This window comes from Orcinus orca, chromosome 17, assembly GCF_937001465.1.
Source record: "Orcinus orca chromosome 17, mOrcOrc1.1, whole genome shotgun sequence".
Lineage (NCBI taxonomy): Eukaryota > Metazoa > Chordata > Mammalia > Artiodactyla > Delphinidae > Orcinus > Orcinus orca.
This window is the reverse complement of record NC_064575.1, coordinates 2,459,911-2,474,219: the sequence shown is the minus strand read 5'-3', so window position 1 is coordinate 2,474,219 and position 14,309 is coordinate 2,459,911. Positions and strand designations below refer to the sequence as shown.

The 14,309-nt window shown below is 44.6% G+C and overlaps 1 protein-coding gene across 8 annotated transcripts in view; it reads left to right on the top strand.

Annotated features, from left to right (window-relative positions):
- ST18 (ST18 C2H2C-type zinc finger transcription factor) overlaps positions 1–13,471 on the top strand; it is a 131,010-nt gene extending 117,539 nt beyond the window's left edge. For all 8 annotated transcript variants that reach the window (XM_049700605.1, XM_049700606.1, XM_049700602.1 and 5 more), the window contains 4 exons: positions 2,885–2,973; positions 5,903–6,006; positions 8,450–8,593; positions 11,039–13,471. In XM_049700605.1, coding sequence (XP_049556562.1) covers positions 2,885–2,973; positions 5,903–6,006; positions 8,450–8,593; positions 11,039–11,179 — 478 coding nt within the window. In that variant the 3' untranslated portion in view covers positions 11,180–13,471. The remainder of the gene's footprint in view (positions 1–2,884; positions 2,974–5,902; positions 6,007–8,449; positions 8,594–11,038) is intronic.
- Positions 13,472–14,309: the final 838 nt, after the last annotated feature.

The window sequence follows — 14,309 nt, the reverse complement described above, 5'->3', positions numbered from 1 at the left end:
ACCCTGTAAGCTACAGGGACTGCGGTGACCCTCAGTTGACAGAAGAATCAGAGCACGGGGAAGTTCAGGGATTGCCCCCCTCCTGCACAGCTCACAGCATCGGGGCCCCAGAGCCCCTCTCCCGAGCTGGGTACCAGCCCATCCCTGGTGTTTCCTGGACCCTCCCGACCACGAGGCACTCGTGCAGACTTTCCTCAGCCGTCCTCTAAAGCAAGTTCTGTAACTTTTCCCATTTAAGGTTCAGCAAAATGGGAATAATTACAAAACTTACCTTAGAGGATGGCTGAGAACAATTACCTGTGCATTACATCAGCATTTTGTTCACATACTAATTACTTTAAAACCTTTCTCTAAGACTTCATGTTACAGACTTCCACTTTGAAAGAATAGCAACTGAGAAGACAAATGGTATTATGTTAAATACACATCATTATGGATGTCTGCAGCTTTAAAACCAGAAGTCCTGTGACTAATAGAACTCGTTTAGTGCCACACCATAACTGTAATTTTATTGAGGTTTACTAACATATTATAAACAATGATGTCCACCACACAGATTTGTCACCTGCCGTTTTACTGTAACAGGGCAGATGAAGATATAGTTTTAAATTGCCTTCCCCTGTGGATTCCCTGGTGGCGCAGTGGTTAAGACTCCACCTGCCAATGCAGGGGACACGGGTTCCAGCCCTGGTCCGGGAAGATCCCACATGCCGTGGAGCAACAAAGCCCGTGCGCCACAACTACTGAGCCTGCACTCTAGAGCCTGCGAGCCACAACTACTGAGCCCGTGAGCCACAGTTACTGAAGCCCCCGTGCCTAGAGCTCGTGCTCCGCAACAAGAGAAGCCACCGCAATGAGAAGCCTGCGCACCGCAACGAGGAGTAGCCCCCACTCACTGCAACTAGAGAAAGCCTGCGTGCAGCAACAAAGACCCAATGCAGCCAAAATATATATATATAAATGAATAAATTTTAAAAATAAATAAATTTTAAAAAACAATTTTTTAAAAATCTTTTAAAAAAAAATTGCCTTTCCCTTCCTTCATAGAATTGTGAATTTGGTCCAGGCCGTATAAAGCATGTTTCTCCTGCCTTAGGATACGGAGCCTGAACCCCAAAGGCGACGCCCAGCCAACCTCCCTGTTTTCCTGAGCGGCAAGACTGAGCCTTGTGGAGGATGTGGCATCCTCAAAAGGAAAAGGGACATTAAAAACATTTTCTTGCCCCAGTTTTCTTAAATTTAGGATTTGTTTTATATCCTGGAAGATATAACCACATTGGGAGGTACGAAACATCCAGTGGCATTTTTTAGACCAAAGCCTCCCTCCCATCACTTAACTGTACTCGGTTCTAACGCACGTGGTTGTGGAGTTTCACCAGCATTCCACACGGCTGTCCCCCCTGGACGCTCACCCTGTGTTGTCTAAACAGTGCAGACCCTTGACGGGAGAGACAGAAGTTCTTGAGAGGTATTAACATCCATCTTGTTACAAACCTCCCACAGGTGACTTTTAAAATCCAGTTTACCAGCCAACCATTACTCCTGTTTGTAACCATTTGTCAGAACACAATATGTGACAGAAGACAAGACAGACTTGTACAAACTTTCCAGGAAAAAAAAAAGATAATGTAGCTTATAAAGGCCACTCTTTTTAGTGAGCAGCTTCCAAAATAGAAAAGTCAGGTGCAAAGTTCAGTTTGTGCTTTTCCATTATTTTCTTTTCCTGTGTAAAATATTTCATAATTTATCAAATCTTGGCAACCCACAGAGCCTTCTTTTTATATGTAGTATTACATATCTATTATTGTTTTATTTCATAAAATCTTAATATAGAACAATTTTAAATTCTTAAAAAAAAAATTCATTCTGCAAACATTTATTAAGGGCTTTGTTTCAGAAATACTCTCCTTTCACTCTGCCAAGCGTTCCAATCTTTGGATGGAAAATGATTGTTTCATGCATGAACTGTAAACAAATTTCTCTGGGAAAAAATATTTTCAATGGCTAATTATCATTTTTAATTCTATTTAAAAATGGTATCTCCAAAAATATAACCAAATGACAAAAGAATTAATGGCTGCATAGAGCAACAAAATCATCTCATCATGTGCTACAGGAAACAAGTATCGTTCAATGTTGTCATTATCATTTTGGTGTAATTTAAACAAAACAGATGACATTATAGGAAGGACACAGGTGTGAAGGGTGTGGATCTCCAGGAAAAGCGTATAAAGAGCCTGCCGGGCAGCGCACTGCGTGGGCAGTGAGGCTGCTTAAATACACCTACAGCCCTGCCTTTTCTGTTCCTTTCAGGTAGAGATTCTTCAATGAAAAATGATGTTTACAAGTTAAAGAATAAATTCGAAACTTTCCCCTACCCAAACTGGATTTGCCATGAAGCGGGGGGGAGGGATATTATTTTGGGCTTGTATCAATTTGAGTCATTCTGTAAAGATCAAATGACAGTGTGTATAAGGACAGGAAGAGCTAGATTTATTATTCGTGGCATTTTTGACTAATCTGGGACAAATCTTGTGCAAAATGTATACATACAGTTTTACATTTACAGTGAATAAAGTAACCACTACTAAAAAAAGGCCCTTACGTGAATGCAAAGTAGTAACATTTTAACAAAATTAACTCAGTGATAATTATCAACAGTAGCTATTTGTATTTTGATTTGAGAAAAAAATACAAAACACTTTATTTGAGGGCCTTTTGCTTTTGTTTTAATAGGTATTGTTACTTTCTGCACAGAGACTGCAGATTGTAATGTAATGAGTAGGCAGGCAAAGACTTAAAGAGGAAGTAGTGAGTACAAAGTTTTAATTTTTGTAAGAAGTAATATGTGTTTCACATATCGGTATAATTTCTCTTTTCACAGCTTATCTGGATGTCCTCTCAACGCACAAGCCATCAAGAAGGGCAAGGTCTCTGAGGAACTAATGACCATCAAGGTCAAAGCATCTGGAGGTAAGAGGGCAGGGCGGGGCGGCCACCCCCGAGGTCTGGACCCTGGTCTCCAGCGGGTCCTGTGTCTAAACCATCCTCCGTGCGGGAAGTGCTATTTCACTAGGCAAGAAGGAAGCTTTCCTCAAATTTGAACTAAACTATAACTTTCTCTAAAGAACAATCTCTTGGGTTTTTTTCCTTACTTTTTTTTTTTCTTCATTGCAAGTGACATGGGGGTGACTAGTTGGTTTGGAAATGGCTCTGATATATCAGAGTTCCATCACTTTCATCATAGGGACCAAGAGCTATTTCAAAGGACAGGCCAGAGTCCTGGTGTGAACTCGTTGGTCACCTGTAGGTGAGGAAGGGGGCTTGTTTGCTGGAATGTATTAGGTCATGGGGGCCAGAGTTCCTGATGACAATGTTAAAATGCTGAAGTAGGTATATTTGTATACTGTGTGATGTTTTCAGAGAATAGCCTAGTGACCTTGTTGTGACCTCTAGTGGCCTCTAGTGACATACAGCACAGAGAGTGGAGCTCGGTGAGCTATTTCAAAATGTGTTGAGATTTAAGTGAAATCCAAAACTTAAATAAAAGATACAAATAAGGAACACTTTAGCCATCTTGGAGAAAAAAAGAAGGTACAAACCTTCTTTTTCAGGTATCAAGTTAAAATGTTTGGCAGTATTATGTTATGGGGGTATCATGAGAAGATGACTTAGGTCACAAGAAAAGAGAGTCAAATTCGGAATTAGCCGCCTTCAGATGTGCGTGTTGACTGGTGTGTTATTTTTCCAGAAACTTGTAGGTTGAAAGATCAGTCTAGAGCAGGACAGTTTTTTTTTTTAATACATAAAAAGGAATATAAACACAGCGTGACAAACAGGTATGTAATGTTCTTTTGCTACTGGACAAAATGCCTTTCTGCTCTCATTTATGCTCAGGTCTTCAGAGAACAGAGTTCAGAGAAAATTCTGTCTTCTAGTTCTCAGAAAAATATCTAAGATTTTGGAGTTGTGCAGAACCCACCCCAACTCTACTGATTTTTCAGTTGGAATTTTAATTGCTGTGATAAAATAAAAGTGTAAATGTGGTGTTGCAGATGCTAATTGTTTTAAAAGTCAAGCTGATTTAATTAATTTCGTGGTGTCCATGTCTTAGGTTTACCTTACTTTTTAATAAGGATCTCCAGCAGAGAAAACCAAGCAATGAGACTTTTGATGAATTAGGGAGCACTGGCTGAACTTTTGTGCTTCAGTCCTGAAAATGATAGTTTTTTGTATGAGCCTGCACGTGTGTGTGTGTGTGTGTGTGTGTGTGCTCCTGGTATAAGCCCTCTATCAAATTTCAAGTTTGGGGCACCTATGTTTGAATCCTTAAATTCTGCTCTACCCTCAGAATGGTATTTTTGTGGAGAATCCACATGGTTTAATTTAGCATCTCTATCTCTATTTCTCTACATGCCTTCCTAGCGTCAACCCCCAACCACAGTTAATATACACAGTGGCTGAGCTGAGGTCTATATTGGATCTTCCTGTGTCCCTCTGATTCTTGAGTACTTTTCTTGAGTTCTCACCAGCATTATCTCAGGCGTGTGTTGTTTCCTTCGAAGACCATCCTGACGCATCTGGGAAACAAAGGCAAAACAATTACTTTACTTTGGGGATTTTATCTGATGGCGTCTTTAGCACATGGGGAGAACCAAGCCGGGGACTGTGACCTGTTGTTACTTTATTTCTCTGAAAGCATCACTCCATCTTTTAAATCCATGTGTGACTCTTAAAAAGGGTGGCTTGTTTCCAGGTTGTGCTTCCGTGAAGAACATACCACGTGCACCTTACACATCCTGCTGCTGTAGGTTTGTCTCAGGTGTGTGCCTAGGCACGGCGTTGCTGGGCTGTGGAGCATGTGAGGTCCACCTTCAGTAGGTGATGAACCGTGCTCCAGAGCAGCGACCCAGGAAAGTACCAGAGCCTAGAGCTGTTTCGCACAGATTGCCGGCTCCGCTCACGCATTGGTCTCACTAAATCTAAGTGCTGGCATTCGCGTTTATCCCGCTGAATTGTCATCTCCTGGTTTAGAGTCATCATTCTGGACTGTTGAAATGACCTTAAATCTTGCTTCTGACATCCTGATCACGAGCTCCTCTTCCCAGCTTTTTAAAATCTTTAAAATGTATTCATATTCCTTCTCTAAAAGAATGATGGGAAAATAACTCCCGTGCATTGAGAACCCGTTGTATGTTCAGCACTTTATGTTTTATTGCGTTAATTCTCACAACGTTTTACTGAAGCACAAGGACGTGAAGTAAGTGACGCAAGTTCAGGAACAGGAGCCAGGCAGCATTCAAACTCCAAAGCCACACTCTCCCCGGGCGGCATTTGCTTCTGATTCTGGTCCAGGGAGAAGCCGAGCTGTGTGTCCCTGGGCTCGAGCCCACCTGCCAGGACCCCCCTCTGCCTCTAATAATGGCTCATAAGACCCCATACGTTTGGTCGTTAGTCAGCACCATCCAGGTCTTCCTGTCCTGGCAGCATCGCACAAGAGAGAATGCCCGGGCTTCGGAGCTCAGGCAGGCTCTGCCCCTTCCTTTGGCCCCGGGGCAGGTGATGCGACCCCGTCGGGGGTCACCGTGGCCTCCTTTAACCTCTGTGAAGCTCTGGCCTTTGTGGGGGGAAGGAAGGGTGATGACACCTGCCCCACAGTGTCCAGCAGCAGACCTGGAACACAGCAGACCTACATTAAACACTGGGGCATTTCTTACTAAGGAAGAAAATCCTGCAACTCTTTGAACCCACTTTTTAAGAATCTTGAATATGGGTAAAAATTCAACGTTATAAATTAAAATCTTATTTTCACTTAGCAAACCACAAACTCAGTGTAAAAGGGCTCAGATTTGTCTCAGTCTCTTATTTTCTGTTTGAACTAAAAGAGTCTGACTTTTTACAGGTATAGAGAGTGATGAAGAAATTAGGCATTTGGATGAAGAAATAAAGGAACTCAATGAGTCCAACCTTAAAATTGAAGCAGATATGATGAAACTCCAGACGCAGGTAAAAAAAAAAAAAAAAAAAAAAAAGGAAGAAGGAAGGGAAAAGCAGTGGGGGAAGGGATGGAGGAAAGGAGAAGGCAGGAGAGCAATGAGTTATCTTTAGGTAATCATAATCCTAAATGGAGGGAACACATTGAACTATTAAACCCTATGATAAAAAACAAACTTATCGGACTTCCCTGGTGGCGCAGTGGTTAAGAGTCCTCCTGCCAAAGCAGGGGACACGGGTTCGAGCCCTGGTCCGGGAAGATCCCACATGCCGTGGAGCAACTAAGCCTGTGTGCCACAACTACTGAGCCTGTGCGCCACAACTACTGAGCCCACGTGCCACAACTACTGAGCCCGTGTGCCTAGAGCCCGTGCTCCACAACAAGAGAAGCCCGCGCACCGCAACAAAGAGTAGCCCCCGCTCGCTGCAACTAGAGAAAGCCTGCATGCAGCAACAAAGACCCAACGCAGCGAAAAATAAATAAAATAAAATAAATTTTAAGAAAAACATACGGATCTTTTGCAATGAACACACAGAGTGTGTCTCCTGTACACAATCCTTGTGAAGGCGTGAATACATGGATCACGCTGGACGATCGCTGGTTTGGCAGCTGTAGCCAAACTGCTCACATTTTTGCCCTGGGTGCACCAAAGGCTTTGTCAGCAAGTAAGACGATCTTCCTATAATTGCAGAGCCTCTGGAGTATGTGGTGCTTTAGAAAAACCGTCATGAGAAGATATAGGAGGCCTTAGTTTTATTGGAAATTCAAGTAAAGCAATGCAACTTTTTAAATTTAATTTTTCTAGAACACCTCTGAATGAGTCAGTCTTTGATAGAAATGGATCTTTTCCCAGATTTTCCTGACATTCTTTATTGAAAACTCAAGCAGTTTCTCAATTCTGCATTCTCCTGGGTCTGCCCCAGCCCCTGATTAAATTTACCCGCGAGGAAATTAAAAGTTCAGTCCAGGATTTGTTTTTTGTCTTTTTTTGTTTGTCTGTTTTTTGGCCATGCCCCAAGGCTTGCGGGATCTTAGCTCCCCGACCAGAGATCGAACTCGGGCCCCAGCAATGAGAGCACCGAGTCCTAACCACTGGACCACAAGGGAACTCTTGAGTCCAGGATTTTTAAAAACACTCATAATAACTCTATTGCAGTAAATCAGAAGGAAAAGAATGAGACAAAGTTAAGTTGAAGTGTCTTTCTCCCTTTTCTCCTTTCCTGAAACGTGGGGTTTGGGCCACTGAGGTTACTGACTCTCAGAAGTCTTCACTCACAGGGGCCTAAAACAGAAGCTTTTAGTCCATCTGAAAAGCAGGTTTCTGCGTGACCAGTGTCATAATCTTCCATTAAGAGCAATCTAAGCTACAAAGAGAGCGTCATGCGTGGTTTTCGCAATCATGAGAACAGGTCTTGAGAACATTAGTGAAGAAAGCAAAGGCCTTGCCCTCGTGGAGCTTACAGTCTAGAAGGGGAGGTAAACAATAACAAAAAAATCAGAAGCGATAAACTACATGGCACGAGGGCAGGGCATGGGGAGAAGCAGCCAGGGTTCGATACAGAGAGGAGAGCGGGGCTCAGCCGCAGGAAGAAGGAAACATGTGGCCGGACTCGAGGAGCTGAGGCCATTAGCCAAACAGGAAGGGGGAGGAGTGTTTCCAACAGTAGAACAGCCAGTGCCAAGCCCCTAACCCTTGAGAAGGCCCAGCGTTTTGAGAAATAGCAGAGTGAGTGTGGCTACAGGCCAGTGACCTGGGGGTTATAGGAGGTGAGGCCCCGGGGACACACAGGGCTTCCCAGGCCCTTTTTAAGACGTTGGTTTTTTTTCTGAATGAACGCAGAACCATTACGGGGTTTAGAGCCAAGGGTTAACACGATCATATTTGACCTACGATCTGCCTGACATTTGAAGAGACCCGCGTGGGTAGGTGGGGTGAAGACAGGTCAGCAAGAGATTGGGCGGTGCCCAGCCGGGGGCAGGGCCGCCCCTGAGAAGGGGTCACAGTCACCACGGCGGCTGCACCTGGGGAGCAGCAGTGCAGGTGGGCACCATCTCCGTCCTGGGCCCTCTGACGGGGGAGCCCAGTGGACACGAAGTGCGAGACAAAGCGCTGTCAGGGACGCCTCCCAGGCCTGGGCAGCGAGCAAGTTGCCACTAGCTGGGAAGGAGGGGGCTGTGTAGGGAGCGGGTTTGGGGAATAGTGAAGGTTTGCCCTTGAAGTCCGCCTTACAGCCACGTGGAGGTGTGGCTCTGCAGCCGTGGGAGAATCTGGGCTGAAGAGCCGCACTTGGGGCTGTGATTCCGGCCCTCAGAGCGAAGGTGGGGGGGCGGGGGCCGGGCAGGGCTGCCGCTTTCTGAGGACAGGTGGCCATAGGCCTGATCAGCGCCGGACCCCGCTAAAGCCCCGCCCTTCCAAACCCCGCTTCCCACGTTCCCAAGTTCTTTCCGTTTCAGATCACGTCTATGGAGAGCAACTTAAAGACGATAGAGGAGGAAAACAAACTGATAGAACAGAGCAACGAGAGTCTGCTGAAGGACCTGGCGGGCCTGAGTCAAGCCCTCATCTCCAGCCTCGCTGACATCCAACTCCCGCAGATGGTGAGTCTGAGGCCGCGCGGCTCCGTCCCAGGGCTCCCCTTGCTGGCGAGCCGTCACCCAGGGCTGGGCGGAAAGTCGGCTCCGAGGGGACGGGCCACCCACACTTCATCCCTGGGAACGTGATGGATATTTACGTTGACCCTATGTCACGACCAAGGGCTTCTGATACCGCAGGAGCCATTCACAGATGATGAGGGTTTATCTGAAACTAGGTTTATGATGTAAAATGAAAATTGGAGGCCAAAGTTCCCGCTCTCAAAATTTGTTTCCAAAAAAAAAAAAAAAAAAAATTTGTTTCCAAATGGAAAGCTTGCTAACGTGGCTTACACAATCTGAGACCCATGCTTTCTTTTTTTTTTTTTTAACATGTTTATTGGAGTATAATTGCTTTACAATGGTGTGTTAGTTTCTTTTGTATAACAAAGTGAATCAATTATACGTATACATATGTCCCCATATCCCCTCCCTCTTGCGTCTCCCTCCCACCCTCCCTATCCCACCCTTCTAGGCGGTCACAAAGCACCGAGCTGATCTCCCTGTGCTGTGCGGCTGCTTCCCACTAGCTATCTATTTTACATTTGGTAGTGTATGTATGTCCACGCCACTCTCTCACTTCGTCCCAGCTTACCCTTCCCCCTCCCCGTGTCCTCAAGTCCATTCTCTACGTCTGCGTCTTTACCTAAGTATGTTCTTCATATATATAAGTACTCCTCATATAGAATAAAAAGCACAAGAGTGAGCAAGGAATCCTATTTCCAAAACCTAACCATATGCTTGAGACATTGCAACTATTTAAAATTCATAGAAGATTGATTTCCTTTACATTTTCATGAATATAATAAACATTTGGAAGAGGGCTGCATTGTTGAATGCTTTCCCTTTCCTCAGTACAGGCATGTTTAGAACAAGGTTTCTAAAGCTGCAAGTTTTATATACAGAAGGGTTTGAAAAAGCAGCAATTTAATAAAGAAATAGGATTGGTTTTCCTGAAAGCAAGAAATCTTTCAATTTGTCCAACTTCCCAGCATGGAACCCTCATCTTCACCAATTCCAAATATGTCTCCTGACAATAAGAAAAGAAAACAATATTTTTTTTTAAAAATCAATAATGTAATAAAAAAGAACCCAAAGGAAAATAAATGATTACTTTATGGCCGGTAGTAAGGTAATTATTGAATATTATTGTTATATTATTTCTTGTTTTGTTATATTATTTCTTAACATTTCTCTCATACTTCAAATTTGTATTCTGTAATAGTTTTTTCTTCAGTGGCACCATAAAAGTCACAGTTACCGTGCAAGATAAGTTGTACTTTGTATAGTTACATACAAGGCACTCTCGCGGTGATGTGGGGGCAGGTCCCACTAAATGGTCACAATTTATTTCGAGCACTGGTCTCCCATCTTATGGGGGAGGGACTGGAGGCTCTGAGCCTTACGTAACTTGATGGAGGTTCCAAAGCCTGCACAAGCGAGGTGGCCTTTATCACTCTGCCATCCGGGTCCTCGTCCAGCTAGAAACTCGTGACACGGCAAAGGCAGAAATGACAAGGGAACGGAGAGCCGCGTCAGGCAGCTGGTGGAGTCAGTGCTCGGCTGGGCACAGCGAAATCAGCTCCACGTTGAGAAAGCCGAGCTCTTCAGCAGCAGCAATCACAGGAATACCCTTTATTCCTTTGCACTGAGACCTTGTACAAGTCCCTTCTTCCACGCCTCTTGTGCAGTAAGTAAGGCACGTTTCCAAAAAGCTGGGAAATGCAGGCCCAAGACGTGGCGGAGCGGCAGTTCCCCAGCCACTCGTTCCTTCCACTCATGCAGTTTCCACGCTGCGAGGGGCTGCTCTGTTTGAGCTGCCGCGTTAGGGACAGGAGGTGCCCACGCACAAGCAAAGAGCAGGGGGTGAACAGACCGGACTCTGTGAATCCCGTATTCCACCTGGAAAGACAGAGAGAGGGGGAAAGCCTAGCTCGGACCCTCAAGGCGGAGATGGACAAAGAAGTCTGACGATGAAGGAGGACAATTCCCACCAGACAGCTGGTGACACCTTGTCCAGCCTCACAGCCCTGAAACCCCGGCCCAGGGCTGTCAGAGGAAGCTTCTGGACGAGCAAAGCCCTCCTCCTGCCTGGCCCACACCCGCCTTCTGCAGACGAGGTCTCCATGCTGAGCACGTGCACGTGAGGGAGGCCGAGAGCCCCTCTCGGGAGGAGGGTGCAGCTGGGAAGGGCCCAGCCCAGCAGCGAGACCTCCACCTGGTGTGGCTCCAAACTGACCCCAAAATACGGGCAGTCGCGCTCACCCCATTAACCGAGTGAAGAGCGCACAGCCGCCTGCCTTCCCGCGTCCCTCCCTGATGCCAGAGTCACGGTACCCCCCGTGGACTTGCTCCCCTTTTCCCAGCAGCCTGGGTCACGTGACTGATGCCATGTGTTTTGTCCTCCTTCAGGGGCCCATCAGTGAGCAGAATTTTGAAGCGTACGTCAACACGCTCACAGACATGTACAGCAATCTGGAACGGGACTATTCCCCAGAATGCAAGGCTCTGCTGGAGAGCATCAAGCAGGCGGTGAAGGGCATCCACGTGTAGGAGCACAGCGCCACGGGCCGCGGACTCTCCACCGGCAGCCGCGTGTACGGATCTGGAGGGCCCCCGGCCGCTAAGGCAGGCAGGCGCCGTACTGCATCTACAATTGCAACATTGCACTAATTTTCCCCCCCCCCAGCTAACGTGAAAAGGAAAGAAAAACTATGATAGACTCTTTGGATGAAAAGCAATGCAGTCAAATATTAGATCTTATTTATTTTCATATGCTTTCCTTTTATTTCTTCATTGCACTCTTTTGGGTTCTTTTTGTACAGTATATGTAAAATAAACGTGACATTTTTATATTTTATTTATTTCTAATCAAAGAGTTTTTTTATCTTTTAATTGCATTTTGAAGTCTGCCATATTTTTACAAGTGTGTTTATTAATTTATTTTCCAATAGAATTTAAATAGAAATGCTCTTCTCAAATCACATACTTTGCTGGGTTTAAAGGAGAAGACAGATAAGAATGAAGGAAATCCTTGTCTACGGACTGCACTGTGGTCTGGTTTGACTTTTATTGCACACTTCTACCCCAACCCCCATCCCACCTTCACTGGCTTTGTGTTTATAGACAGGCTTAGGTAAGGTGCGCAGGAGGGACAGCAAGATAAAAGGCGCCCACTCGTGGGATGTGCGCCCTCACAGAAGCACAGTAGACTGGAAAACAGCCTGTTCCAAATCTGTTAGCAATAATTAAACATAGCAATCAGCAAAGTATTCGACTTGGCTGTACGGTTTCAATTCATATGAATTATTTATTTGAAATGGTTTAAAGAAACAAGCTTTTTTAGTGATGCAGGTTTGTCCATTTGTCTTTCAAGTCACACCAGACAGTGGGCAGCTCTGACCCTGAGATGAGAAGTAAGGCTTGATGTGACCAGCCAGGCTTTCCTGCCACACGTTGTCACAATATACAAGGGACGATATTGATGTAGATTTGTACTTAGCAAATGTAAACGCATCCAAATGGAAAACTGTGTAGATACCATATCCCCTGAAATAGCATTTATCTTACTGGGTTGACTGGGAAGAAATGGAAAATATAATCACACATGCAAAAATGGTACCCAGATCTGAGTCGTTGCTTGAAACGCTGGCGACATTGTCTCAGCCTCCTTAGGCAGCCAGACAGCTTTCAATTTGACAGAAGTCTTTCTGCAGAACAACAAGTGCTACAAAGCACACGCACTCGCAACCCACAGACAGACACACTCACAGACACGAAATTGAGCCCACAATCTTGCATTTCTGGGTGGATCAGAGTTTAGGAGTTGCTATAGTAAAGGCAATGTCTATTTCAGGGATTGTAAAGTAGTTAAGCATTGTTTCAAAAGTTTTTTTATATTTATTTTTTTTAAGAAAAAGGTATAGACAACCAGCTAAACTGCCTTTTTGCTGTGCACACACCCCGGGTGTGCAACGTGCCTCTGTGTAAATGGGCTTGATTTCTGTGCTGTAATGAAGTGTTTATTTTTCTTAGCCTCCTGGGTGTGTAGACTGAATGCGATGGCGCTCACAGGCTTGATGTTTTCCACTGTTATTACTGTTACTGCACAAACTACAGCACCGTCCACGGTGATTTCACCCCATGCCACTGGTCATTGTTCTCTATTAAGTGGGGCTTATCTTTGGTTTGGGGTTCATTTGAACCCTGACTCTTAGTCTAGTGAAAATGAGATGTCTGTTCTTAGGTAGGAACGGTGGGTATTTAAAAATCATCTTTAAAAAAAAAGAGCTACCATGTGTGCTGTCTATTATAAATGGGACACCAAACAAAATTTTCTATTAAAGTTATGTACTTGCAAACATTTTGCTGTACAGTCCTTGATAGATGCACACGGATGAGTTCACTTATTACAAAGACAAAAGTTTAATTTGCTAAATATTTTAACAAGTTTGTTATATATTTTATTTAATTTAAAAGAAACCTCTTACCGATCTATGTATTTATTATTATAATTTACTGTGACTTCAAGTTCGTTGATTTGTGTTTGCATAGTTTGAACAGGACGTTTCTGTGAAAGATGTTTGTATTTATTTGCCTCCTTTGTACTTGATCTGTTTTGTAATGTGCACTGAATTTTTTTTTTCTTTCCACTATGTTAATGATCGATACTGTAAATTGGGTCTTTTGTAAACAACAGAAAGGCAATGATGTACGCATTTTTTTAATTTGAAGTAGTTTGTACACTGTTTCTTCAAACAATTAATATTTCTTACATCAAAGCAACCAACTGTGTTCAGTGCTGTACATTTGGTGTATGGTAGGAAATAAAAATTGATAAGAGTTTTGCTGTGGTCCTTCTTGAGCTACTAGAGACGCTTGTGGCCATCCCATGGGAAGCACCGTGCCCTCCCACCAAGGAGCTCAGCGTGGGGAGGGCACAGCTGAGCCTGTGAGTCGCTCTGATGCTCTGGGGTCTGCTAGTCTGCTTGGCTTATTTTTTCACCCCAAGTGGACAGGACTTTTGCCAGTTGGTAGCTGCCCCAGCCTGGGGTTCAGTAAATACACGTGCAAACCCACAGATGCCTCTGAGATCAGGAAACCTTTGCTTGCGCCAGCAGGAAATTCACCTGCATTTAGTGAGCAGTAAGATAGAGGCCCCACCCTCCTGATGCTGACATCACTTTGGGGGCTGAGTATATCTGTGCATTCCTGTAAGCCAGTTGAACACAGATTCAAGGAAAATAATCAATTGTGGTTTTTTAAATATTTATTTATTTATTTGGTTGTGCCGGGTCTTAGTTTTGGAAGGCGGGCTCCTTAGTTGTGGCTCGCCAGCTCCTTAGTTGCGGCTCGCCAGCTCCTTAGTTGCGGCATGCGAACTCTTAGTTGCGGCTTGCATGTGGGATCTAGTTCCCTGACCAGGGATGGAACCTGGGCCCCCTGTATCAGGAGTCTTACCCCCTGCGCCACCAGGGAAGCCCCGGAAAATAATCAGTTCTTGACAGCACCTGTTTGGCTTGCATGTTTTTCCCATCTCATGTCAAACAGCCTAATTTAATTTTCCCGTTTCTGCTCAGTTTTACACATCTCTAGGCCTGGTTGCCATTTATACTCAATGTGGTTAAAAAAGAGGAAAAAAAATTCATGTCATCATTGTGATAAAGCAAACTTGACTGAAGGG